Source organism: Zonotrichia leucophrys, chromosome 2 (genome assembly GCF_028769735.1).
Source record: "Zonotrichia leucophrys gambelii isolate GWCS_2022_RI chromosome 2, RI_Zleu_2.0, whole genome shotgun sequence".
NCBI classification, from domain to species: Eukaryota; Metazoa; Chordata; class Aves; order Passeriformes; family Passerellidae; genus Zonotrichia; species Zonotrichia leucophrys.
In genome coordinates this window covers 103079141-103091947 of record NC_088171.1, presented here as the reverse complement: position 1 = coordinate 103091947, position 12807 = coordinate 103079141, and the positions used below count along the sequence as shown (strand labels likewise).

Sequence of the window (12807 nt, the reverse complement as noted above, 5' to 3'; positions counted from 1 at the left end):
TGCTGTTAAAAAAAGGAAACAAACAAAAAAAAAAAAGTAAGCACAGAACTATTGGGGGAAGAAGTAAGAAGTGCTGTGTGCGGGCAGGAAGTGTCCCGTTTGCAGGACTGCAGAATTATCTCAGGTTTCACGTTTCCTAGGAACGTAGTAACTTCCCCAGGGTTGTTTTGTGGGCGGTGTTTTTGAATTTATGCTAATTCAGCTCGGCTGACAGGGAGCGGAGCCGTGTCTCGGTGCCACAGCTCTGCTGACAGCCGGCAGTGGCGGGCGCTGCCGCCGGGCCAGGCCATGGGCTGGCGCTTGTGACAGGGTCCCTCGCCCGGCCCTCGGGTCGCCTCTGCCGCCAGCAGCGGGGCCGACATGTGCCTATGACCATGGAGATGAAGGACTCGGGCAGCGTGGTGCTGACAGCCTACCATCCCCACAGCCCCGCCAGGATCCCGGGCATGGAGCAGAGCTTTGTGCAGGATGTGCCCCCCGGCCACTCGCCCGGCAGCAGGTATAGGCCGAGGGCGGGGGGAGCGGGGCCCTGGGCCGGTGTTTTGCCAGGCTCGGACGTGTGTTCTGTGGCAGCTGAGAGCTCGGACACTCGAGAGCACCTCGCTCATTTCTCGTCCCTCCGGGGGCAGTGATTCAGCCCAGGGGTGCGGGTTGGGCTTGGGAAGGGGAAACACGAGTGCCTGTTTTAAATCTTTTAAGTCAACAGATCAGGCCAGTTTCCTGCCCAGGACACTCAACAAGACAATCCCTAGGAAAGAAGGCACGTGAATCAGGCTTCTGCTCAGATAGTTTAGGACTGTGCTGCCAAAGAGTGAGGTGGTGGGACCGGCTGAGCTTGGCGCTCAGAAAGTTGATTCTGGCTTTGGTTTAGAGGATTATTTAATTCCTTCTCCGTTCACTCGCCGGGTCAGAACCAGCCCTTGTGCTTCTCTCTGTGAAGCTGAGGTTGCTGCTTTGCTTTGCACGCACAATGGGGGACTGCATCGCTAAAGACTCAGTCTAAATACGAAAATGCCTTTGTGCTGCAGGAAACTAAGTATTGTCTTAATTAATGCCGTCGCGTGTATGTTTACCTTCCTGCCTTGTAAGAATGCATGTATTTGCACAGTTCAAAACCAAGCGGTTTGAGCAGTTTTACTGTTTTAGAAAATCTGATCTTTATCCTAAATATACGTATGCTGAGTTTTGCAACTTTTTCCAAAAGAAGTGATATAAAAGTTCATACTGTAAAAAGTTGAAGAAAGTAGCAAAACTTGCATTTTGGCTTGACTGAAAAAATAAGAAGTTTAAGGAACCAGCAGATGACATTATCTCCATGAATTAAGTCTGGGTCTTCTCTTAATAAAAATAATGATATTTACTTCATATTGTTTATTTATAGCCCAATAGCTATTTTGTTTTCAATGTCATTATTTACATTAGCTGCATCTTCCTGTTCTTTGTGTGTTTCCCTGGCTGTCCCATAAAGATAACTCCTTTGTTCTGGTAAGGAGAGCAGTACCAAAATACACAATTACATGTTGAGAAAAGAAACTGGAGTCTGGGCGTTTAGACGCAGTAAGAATGGCATTTGCTACTCAAAACAGAGAGCAGTGGTTTGGCATTGAGTTACAGGGAAATTTAGTTTTTTTCCCTGTGCTCTTCCCTTAAGAAGAGTACTAAACTCAATCTCCCTTTAAGTTTGTGAGCAACAGAAATGTGGTGTTTTGCTGGTTTTCATGTTGCTGTGCTACTTGTTTTGAAATGCACTTGATACTTAAGCTCAGAGTGTCTGGGGGTTTAAATCACACACATAAATCACATGCATATCACCTACAAAAAGCAGAAGTGCCAATTACAGTTCCTGAAAGAAAATAACTAAAGCGGATTCTGACATTTGCATGAGGAACGTATTTTGGAAGCTCCTGCCATGAGCCAAAGCCATGTGTCTCTCCCCATGTCTACATATCCATAAGAGTTTGGTCTCCCCTTTCTTGTCCTCAACTTCCCACAGCTGTCTAATAGCAATAGGCAAATTCTGCCATATGGGCAGTCAGTGGCTGTCTGAGCTTCCAAAGCCTGTTCAAGAGAGTGATTTTATTAACCCAGCATGAAGTCCTCTGGAATGCAGAACCCATGAAGGCAAATGCACTGAGTGTTTTAGCAAATGGTAAAATAGGCTCTGGCTTAATCCCTACTTCATCTTCTAAGAACTCTTTCCTGGACTGCATTTTCTGTATAGTTTCCTCTGCCACCATCCTAATGCAAGAGTTTTTATTATAAGTTCTGTCTGGTGTTCCTTGATCCCTAGGGCAGCTACCCACACTATGGCATGTTAACTCCTTAACTCTTCAGGAAAATAATTCAAAAAAGTAGGAAAAGAACAGAGGTGTCACCCTTTTCTTGTTTGATAACAAAAACTGTTGGGACCCAGAGCCTGAAGTCGGCTGCTTAAGTTACATGTAGCTCTAAAGCACTCTGTGTTTGAGATGTTTATCCATTGCAATACAATCTGTCTTGGATATTAGCCTTTGATTTGGTAAACTGCTGACCAATTCTCTCTCCTCTTAGGAATCAAGATACTTCATTTTCCTTTGTCTTTTCATAACACTTTGCTTGCTTTAGAGTGATGCACTCTTTATATTAGAATAGATCCTCTCACCAGAGTCAGGCGTGGAGTTGTCTTCCAGCTGTTTTCTCTTGCAAAAAACTTTCCCTTTGGAAACCTTCTGATCAGAGTTTTCTCACAAAAAGTGGAATCTAATGCAGCCTCAGCCAGCAATTAACTGCACCACTCCTCACCATTAAAAAAGACACTGATAAAAAAAGAAGGAAAGATTCAAGTAACCATTATGAGCCCCTAAACAAATGAGTAATCTTAAACACTCTTGACAACCCAGACACACAGCTGAGTAGCCCATCTATTTGAGAGGTTATACTAACAGATGCATCAGACCACTTGGATTCATATTCATGCCCAGCTCTCAAAGGCTGGCATCCTGTGTGCATTTCTAAAATACACTGCCAGCATCAGGGTCAGCAAGAAGTACAGAAGCTGCAAGCATTTCCAATTCTAAGCCCAGTGGGTATATGCTCCATCATAAGTTAGGGGATAGTAAGTGGTGGGCTGTAAGGAGAAAATTTGCTTAAATTGCTTTGAATGGAGGATGGATCAGTGTGCAGTGAAGGATGGAAAATTCATAGAAGTAATGAAGAGGAGAGTGAAAGTTTCACTGCATAATGATGCCATCACCAGTTTGCAAAAGAGAATTCTAACTTCCACATGTAGCATTGGATAATATCAATAAAGTGGTTAAGAAAGGGGCCACAGATGCTACCCATCCTCCAGAACAAGAGTTCATCAGAGGGACTAAAGACTTAAATATCTTGACTTCACTTATCCATATAGTTCAATTCTATCTCTCCCTGTTTGTTGCATCTTGAAGAGTTATTTAACCTGTTCTGTACATGGGCTGGGGTGAGCCCTGAAAACTGCACTGTTGAATATCCTGGAGTTCCAGGAGAATTCTCCAGACAAACCTTCCTTTAATGCTAATATAACTAGCAAGTTCATTTTCCATTTTCTCATGAGATATTAAGGTCTTTTTCCTTAGTTTGCCATCTGCTTTTATGTGCATTTTATAAGCATTTATAGTAATCGTGTATATTTTTTTTTATTTATTGCTTGTGAGAACAAGGTGTTGGGGAGATTTCTGTTTTGTTTGCTTGGAAGTCAGGCTAGCTCTACAGCATACAAGTATAGTGGAAAAGATTCCTGTTCTTGTGGCAACTCCATCACTTTTTTGAAATCCTGTTTGTTAGAAAATAGATGTCACAAATACCAGCACCAAAGAACCCAGAATATCACACTATGCCTGTCAATACAGATCTGTCTCAGTGCAAAGGTGAAAGTGCTGATTTATGTTACATAGTGGTCAACTTTGGCTTCTCATTTCAGAGAATGAAGGACTTTGTAGTTGTGCACAAGCACTGCTCCTGGGTTGTATAGAGGAAAAGTGAAGCCATGGCCATATGTCTTTCTCACATCCCCTTTTTATCCTGTTAGGAGTAGCTAGGAGGAGTTATTCCTGTACTCAAAGGAAACAGGCATGACCTCTATGCCAAATGGCCAGAGAGCTCTCTAAGGTAATTATGCAATTAGGGGAAGACAAAGCATTCCTAAGTGAGTCATGCTCCAGCTTTCCTTGACTCCAGTTTGATAATTAGTGTGTTCCTCTGCTTTCTACCAGCACATCTACCAGCACAGAACTCATCCTGCACAGCAAATCACATTTCACTGCAATGAGTGGCTGTCACTTATGTGAGCATGAAATAAGAATTAGGGCAAAGAAAAAGCATGTTCATAGGGTTTGCTCCTGCAGAATGGTGTGAGAGCAGCTTTTAAAGTGCACATTAAGCTTTTTACACATGGAGTAACCTTCTCAATCAATAATCATGCAAAGAGCAGCATATATACTCTAAACTTAGGAGCTTGCTGCATAGGTAAAGGACAAAATAGATGTCAGCACTATTGATCAACACAGCCAAGAGCCCTTCTTACTGTCTTCCCTAGTCAACTGCAAGTCTGGTACTTCCAGTTGTTTCAGAGAAATGCCTTCCCAATCTCTTTGCATTTAGCATGTCTCCCTCCTCCTACTGTCAGGAAGGATGTCTGACTTTCAGGCAGACATCACTAAACCAAAAAGTCAAAAAAGAACGGGAATATTTTCTATATTGGCTGAAAAATACTGTGTGGATTGAGTTCCCTGCTGGCAACTTCCAGGATCGCTGCTCTCCAAGTCTAAGGCTTGCAGAGTTGGAGCTGACAGTCAAGTCATTACACTGGACAAGTATGACACCAGATTGTTTTGTAGGATTCATTCTTTCTTGCAAGCCTCAAGGTGCTACAGATATATGTCAAGGTGAGGTAAAGCATCATGAAATAATTCCCTGGAAGGAATACAACTGCAGGAGCTGTCCTTATGCGCCAAAATTTGTCTTGTGACAGGAGGAGCTATGTGAACAGCTCAGGTCTTATCCCAACAGAAGGAGATTTTATCACACTGAAGTAAGGTCTGTAAGCCCTGGGGCCAGGTGATCTGGGTTGGATTTCTGTCAGTGCTGACTGAGCAGCTCTCCTGCTCAGTTGTATACAAGTGATGTCAAGAATGTCTTCTTGGTGATGCAGGATAAACAACCTTAACTATTTTGGATGTTTATCTCACCTTATCATAAACTTACCCAGAAAACAAAAGTAAAAATCTGGCTCCTTTTCCACAGTAAATCTTGACATGACTTGAGCCTTTTGCAGTAACTTGGACTCCAAAGCTATGAATTTAAAATTTTAAAATGTACTAAATGTGGTAAAGAAAATCCCACAAATCAGTAGCCTAGGAAAAAACAGCATTGGCACCAGCTGCACAAAAAATAAATTTTACAGAAAAAATAACCCTTGTTGCAACTTATAGAAGCTTTCTAAAATATGATTTTAAAGTATATTTTTATAGATGCTGAGAATGATAATTCTTAATAAAATATTTACCAGGAGGATGCATATAAATAAGTCAGACAATAGCAGACACGCTTTTCCTGTAGGTTTTAGAAATATCCTTGTCCTCTGGGAGCCACACTGAGGAATGTAGTATTTATAGCCAGCTCCTCATGTTATGGTTGAAACTAGAGTTGGCTTCTCTGGTTTCTTTTTTAGTTTGGTGCTCCTGCTGCTCTCCCTGGTACCTCCATATGTAGAGCTAATGAAAAACATCTGGCACTGTCCCTTTGATCATTTTGTTGGGTTGAGCATTTAGCCAGCTGCCCCATTCATTTTTAACTAAGTCACTTTTCTCTGATTACATGAGTGTTGGAGCTGCCTGAAAAAAAACCCAGTAAGACCTGAGAGCCCTGCGTGCCCTACACAGCCATGTTCAGATTGCATCTGGCAGTCTGACATCACTGGCATAACAAACTGCCAGGAATCCACAACCTCAGTGTTACTTTTGCACAGGAGATCATATTATTAATTCAGTGCAAATGTGTGGAAAATGTGGAGAGGTGGCAACTACAAGACACGACTATGGAGTACTAGTAAAAGTACTTAGCTAGAGCAGGATCTGAGAAGCATCTGGTTAGTGCTGTACAAATATAGAATCACATCCTGAAATAGTGTGGGGTATCCACAGCAAACTGCCAAGCTGACATCCTGGATTTCAGCTAACCACAGTAGAGCAGCCATTTGGCCCACTGCGATGCCGAGCTCCAGCTGGCCAGGCAGCGCAGCAGAGCCAGCCCAGCTGGCAGCACATCTGCCAGAGGGGCAGGAACATGGTTTCTGCAGCCTTCAGGTACCACCAGGGTGGGTGCATTCAAAGAGCACAGGATGGGTACCCAGAGAATAGAACCCAGAGTCCCATCCCAAAGTGGTGACTGAGGCAAAACATCCTACCTAGCATTTTGGCCCCCCTTTTCCTGCCTCCTACTTTCTCTCTCAGTGAAAATCAACTCACCACCCTGGTCTTCCAAGTCCTGTCTGAGTCCTAGGGACTCAGAACAGGGAGACAAAAAACAATCCAAGGGGGTGGGAAGAAGAGGGGAGCACAGGAGGACACAAGAAGGACCACATTCCGAGGTGTGTTACCTGCTTCGCATCCTTGTGTGCAAATAAAAGGACCTGGAGTCAGAAAAGAAATAACTCATAAATCTTGTTTTGTGGTGGGGAAATTTACAGCTGGGCCTCAAGTCTCACCAAACACATGGGGTTTGGAATAGCATTTTTAAGTAGTGAGTTTGAAATCAAAACATGAAGTGGTTTAAAAGACAGGTTGTTTGAAAAAGTGCTCTCTCACCCTGAAGGACTGTTTCAGCAGAGATCAGCAGAAGTGCTTGAGTTGGCATCCCTTGTAATTAATGCAAGGAAAAGATTGATGATCTGTGAGGGAATCCCTCATTTCTGTAATTCATTTTTTCCCCTGCCATATCTCAACTTTCCAGACGCTGTCAGAGTCTATGAGGAGTGTGGAATAAACACTGGAGCAGGGAGCCTTTTATCAGCTTGTTCATTTAAATACAGTTACGCTGTCTCATTTAGGATGCTGTGTAATACTCAGCTACTGTAGGTCTGTGGGATTTTCAGATGGGTAAAATCATCCAGTTTAGGATGGACTTATGTTGGATGCTTAGGCAGAAGGTGGGCCTTTTTTAAAATCTCTTGGTGCAGAAGGTCCTCTGAGCAGATAATGAGCAAGATAATGACCATAAGTCTTTTTGTGGAAGGTAGAAGAGCCCTACCAGAGAGAGACAGAGGAGAACAAGTATATGTGGGGAACAAGTATCAGATGTAGAAGTCCAGCTGTGTTGACATCATTAACCAGATGAAAGGCAAGATTAAAGCAAGAGACAAGCCAGGGAACTGTGTTTTAAACACCTGTGCATGAAACCTCAGGACATCAGACATCAGGTCACTCTCAAAATTTTCTACCAGAGATGGAAGAAGCTCTAGAGCTGTAAGTCTTCATATTTTACTAGAGGTTGTAAAAAAGCCCCTAGCTTTCAAATGGTCGGACTTGGGAGGGGCATAAGAAATGTATAAAAGCCTGAATTTGACTCATGGAATAGTAGGTTCTTTGCTAACTATGCCCCTGCAGAGTCTGCAGATAGCCAGACTCTGAGTTAATCAATGCAAAATACAGGTATGGCAGTGGAGAGCCTCTTCAACATGAGTTTCTCTTTTTCTGGCTAATGAAAACTCAGAACAAAATACCATCCAATCATCTTTTCTGGGCCAGTGATTATCATACCTAGTGGTCAAGAGGGAATTTAGAAGTGGGAATGACAGATCCTTTTTAAGGTTAACCTTGGTATAAGAGCAAGAACTGGATAGTTGTAGCATTCAATCCAATATGAATTAGTCCTTTTTTTAATTCTAATTTAATAAAACATCAATAATAAATCAGGCAGTTAAACAGCATGTTGGATATGAGTCTTCTTTGTACATATGGACTGAATTAAAGAACACTTAGGTGTAGTTATAGAGGAATTACTCTGAATTTACTAGAAATTGAATAAGTCATTTGAGCTCATATTTTTGTCAATAATTTTACTTACAGGGCATGATTTGATTATGCTATCTCCTATCTCAAGTCAGGCTGACTTCTTTAACAGTATTCTTGCAGAATATGGCATCCATATGAAGTCTTAGATAATTAAAACATAACAGTGACTAGGCCTGTCATCTTTTTGCAGCACTTCCCTCCGTTACTCAAATATTTTGAAAACTTGAGTTCTAAATATTTATCTGAATGTATCAGAGATGATCATAAAATCTTTGCTGTAAATACAGGTGAAACACAGAGCATGGGGGCCTAGGGCATTCTGCAAAGAAGTTTTTCAGGCTCGGCTGTCCTTGGCCATTTTGGGCCAGCTGGTGCCCATGTCATGCACGTGCAAGGAGGTGAATGGAAGCAGAGAGTTTATCCTGATGAACAGAAACAAGGGAAGCCTTGGTACTCAAGCTGCAGCAGGATTTGAAATTGCAAGTGCTCACTTTTGGAAAGGGGGTGGGGAGAAGGAAGCCAAAACAGCCTTCCAAGCAAAGGAAAGAGGTCTTTTAAGTACATGGGAATCTTCTGTCACCTGCTGAAAACAATAGTGTCTGCCTTATATGAGGTCTTTCTTACATCTTCCACTCAGAGGATGCATTTCACTATAAGACCCTGTGCTCTGCTGCAATTCCTTGATGCTGCCTTGTTTGCTTGCTTTCTTCCCTCCTTCTTTCTTTCAATTAGCAAAAGCAATTAACCCATGAGAATTTTAATATTACTGGTAATTTGAATTTTCGGGAAGTATTCATTTATTCTAATTTAACTGTATGTATAGAATATATGCAAGCCCATATATGGAGCATGAAGTTTATGGTAACCCGTATGTCACTGACAATTCACAGAGTATATGGCAGACATTAGAATTACTTGTCCTACAAGTCAAATATTAACTGGAATTTTCTTCAAGCATATTTGTTCAAACCATCTGTTGACTCTGAGAAAGCGTAGCAATTAAAAATAAACAAACAAGAGAACCTATGTTAATTTTTGAAGCGCTTTCTTCATCATACAGGACCTCCATGTTCTGTATTTAGGAAGCACACCACATATTTTTGGGAGAGACGTTGATTCTGCAGCTATTTTGTGTGGTCAAAATGCATTTCATCTTTAATGGACTCCATCTCTTATGCCTTTTTTTAAACTACTAAATTTGTTTTACAAGATTTAGCCAACCCTGGCCTGAAGTTAACTATACCACACTCAGCATTGCAGTAAGATCATGCAAGCCAAAACAGCTTGCTCCAGTCTACACTGAACACAAGCAAATCTGCAGCTAATTACCTTACATGTCATGCAACAATAAATCACTAGTTTTAAGTAATCACGCATTTGTACACGGAGTTTATTGTCATAGGATGTCCTTGGAGGCTCATTTCCTCTTTCCAGATTCAAACATAGGGTATGGTATTCATTTGGATAACAAGAATGTCTGTACTTAACACTTAGTGCTATCAAGAATTCTAAAAGATACAGTTAAGTTGTAGTTTTCTGAGGTAACCTTCTCCTCCTTACGTGAAACTTTCTGAAGTAAGGAGGATGTGTATTGGTTTTTTATTTCACAGGGTTTTTTTTGCTCTTACACACATAACACTGGAATTTGTGTACTATTAGTATTTAGGCCCAGCTGTGATGTCTGTATTCTGCTGAAAATCTGCATTACAGGCAAAAAAGAACCAAATAAAGCAATGAAAAGAAAATATAAAACCGAAGCAATTCAGCCTGACATCATATGGTTTAACAGCAAGATAATAAATCCGTGGCTTTAGTGGATATCAAGATTGCCACGTAACGACTGCACACAGGAATTCAGAGCATACTTTCATGGGGTGGCTGCAAGCAAATCTGAGCTCCCTCTGCCTGTGTCCAGGAGCTGTAGGGCCATGTTAGCATGGAGTTTTTGCCCAAGCCAAAAAGCAGCCGTGGTGATGCACCACCTCAGCTGCTGGCTTCTGGCCCTGGGGAGCCGTGTCCATCCCACCGACACGGCTGTAGGGAGCTTGAAGGCTGGAATTCAAAGTGTTTAAACTAATGCTTCAGAACTGATAAGGGGGAAAAAAAAAAGGGTATGTGTTTTTCTGAACAAGCCATTCTGCTGATTAATAGGTTAGGTTGGGTATTTTCAGGTTTAAGTACATAAACAGGTATAAAGTTACACTGCATTTTTCTCAAATGCTTTGCAGCCTGGAAGGGATGCTTTACCCAACTTATTTGAACCATAGCAGAATAACTTGTTCTTTCGTGCAAATCAGATTCCTACAAGGGAAAAACACATGAAAAAGGAGCACTGCTTGTGATACTCACTTAGAAAATCTTATTGACAACAATATGAAAGTATTCATCATCTGAATCCCTGTAGACTCCAGCAGAACAATCAAGCGTACAGCAGGGATCCAGCACTAGTTCTGATGAATAAATTTAAATAAGATTTTACATTTTTATTAGGTTAGAGTTTTTTCCCTTTGACTTAGGTAATCCAATTGAAAAGTAGAGTTCTGATTTTCTGGAAGAATAGAGCTTGAAAACCTTTTATTTCTTAAAAAAGACTGAGGCCAGTCAGCATCTGAATATCCATTAACATCTCCCTTCTAATTAAATTTCATCAGCCACATCAGAAATATGAAGATGTTCAGAAACTACATTGAGCCACATTCAAACACTGTAAATAAGGTTTATAACCTTTATTCTTGAGCTGTCAGTTCAGCCTTTGGTTTCTGAATCATTTCATGGCATTGATCTAGTGCTTCAGTTATGCTGAAAAAGACATTGACCACTGCAGAAGTGGGTGGAAAAACATCATTCAGCAGTCAGCTGGGTATATCTGCTGAAAGTATGTCTGTAATTTTGTGAAGGAGATGGTGTTACTAAGAACAGATTGGTTTCTGAGACTGCCTTGAACCCAGCCAGCTGTAGTTAAACCCTCAAAGGCTGACAAAGTGCATTCCTAATTATATCAGTGGAGTGGATGGCTGGATTAAGTTACCTCCTTTGAGACTATTGGTGATGAGTTTCCATCACTGGGATAGATTTTGTATTTCATACAAACCAAGGGGACCTCAGGCTGTGCAACAATAGGAATGGCCCAAATTCTGACATGATACATACACACCTGCAGGGCTACCCTAAAGCCCACAAATAGCCATATCCTGTTAATTCACTGGACATAATGGTAATATGTGATAGGCAATCTTTGAAGACTTTGAATAAATTTAAACTTAGTATGGGATTAATCTTTGAAATTAAGTATATCACTTTGCACCAGATACCAGAAAAAACCAGGAAAGTCATACACAGTGGAAAGAGTTCTTCTGGTATCTTTAGAGAAAACACATATTTATGGCTTTGGCCATCTTCACAGGGTCTTAAAACACTCGCTGACATCAGTAGACTTAAGCAGCTGGTATAGCTGAAGATACTAAGCTCAGTGTTTATTTTTCTATACTTTTCTATGGTCTGTATTTAGTTAAAAACTTTATACTGTTTTTCCATCATTTTTAAGTACCTATAAAATGAGTAATGCCCTGTAATGTGGTTATAGCAGACCAAATTTACCAAATCCTGAAGATCACTTGAAAGTGATGACTAGATCTCAGAGATAAGCAATGAACGACACATCCTTATATACAATGAGAGGAGTGACATGTTCTTACAGAAGGAAGGAAACCTCTTAATCTTCGATATCAGTTTCATACTTGATGAAAAGAGTTTGCTCACTTTGCAAGACTGCTGTTGCACATTTTATGTTAGCGAGACATGCAGAAAATTCCTCTTTACTTGAGCTGACATTTCTGCCCTTTCTTGCACTTAAACCATGATATCTAAAGCCAGAGGGAGAACACCGTGCTCTGTTCATGACACCTGGAAAATCCTGTTTAGAGTTGGGTGCTGTGGTGGGCTGATCAGATAAGTCACTCTGGAGAAGAGTACATGTTTGTTTTAACTGCTGAGCTGTGGAGGCTAGGCAGAGTTGAATCTTTGGATTACAGATGTGATTGACATCTCACCACACTGCAAGTCAGACCTAGAACTCCTCCTGGTGACAGTAGGCTGTGGGCTTGCCTCTGAAGATCTATGTGGCTTGTGGCAGCATTCTGCAAACTCTTTATCTTCAATGCAATACAGTTCTTCTCTTTTGTGTCATTTATCCTATTCACTCCATTCTCTTATTTAGAAACTCCTAAATTCCACACAGGGATGAACCAGTTATTAAATTTCTCTGTAACTGCATTTCTATTGCATCTATTTTGTGCATTTATTGGACTTTGATGAAAACAATGAACTTAGCCAAAAACTACTGAGCTACACAGGAAAGATAATTGAGTGGGGCAATTCTGTAATGGTCACTCATGATGGAAAAACTTAGCAAGTTCAATGAGATATTTTTTCCTTTTAGATTCATCACAGACACTTTTTTGGATTGCACTCAGAGAAATATACTTACAAATGGAAATATTATCACAAGTTAGCACTGGACCCCAAAATCCAAACAAAACAATGAAGCAACACAGACTTTCCTTCCTATTCTGATTGCATCACTGGAACCACTGCCTAGTAAAGGGATTTTGTTTGAAAAAACTTCCTTCTGTGTGTTTTACAGTGCTGTGTGTCTGCATTCCTGTTCATTTGTATGCTTGATTAGCTGAAATCAAATACAATGATGCAGATCTCGAAGCAGCTATAAAAACTGAAAGTGAGCAATACTAACAAAAAAAATTTCTACATTGCAGTCTTCATG

At 41.1% G+C, this 12807-nt stretch overlaps 1 protein-coding gene across 1 annotated transcript in view; it reads left to right on the top strand.

The window, feature by feature from the left end:
• The first annotated feature begins 216 nt into the window (after positions 1–216).
• ARHGAP28 (Rho GTPase activating protein 28) overlaps positions 217–12807 on the top strand; it is a 73754-nt gene continuing 61163 nt past the window's right edge. Inside the window, exon 1 of the mRNA XM_064705882.1 lies at positions 217–499. Coding sequence (XP_064561952.1) covers positions 369–499 — 131 coding nt within the window. The 5' untranslated portion in view covers positions 217–368. The remainder of the gene's footprint in view (positions 500–12807) is intronic.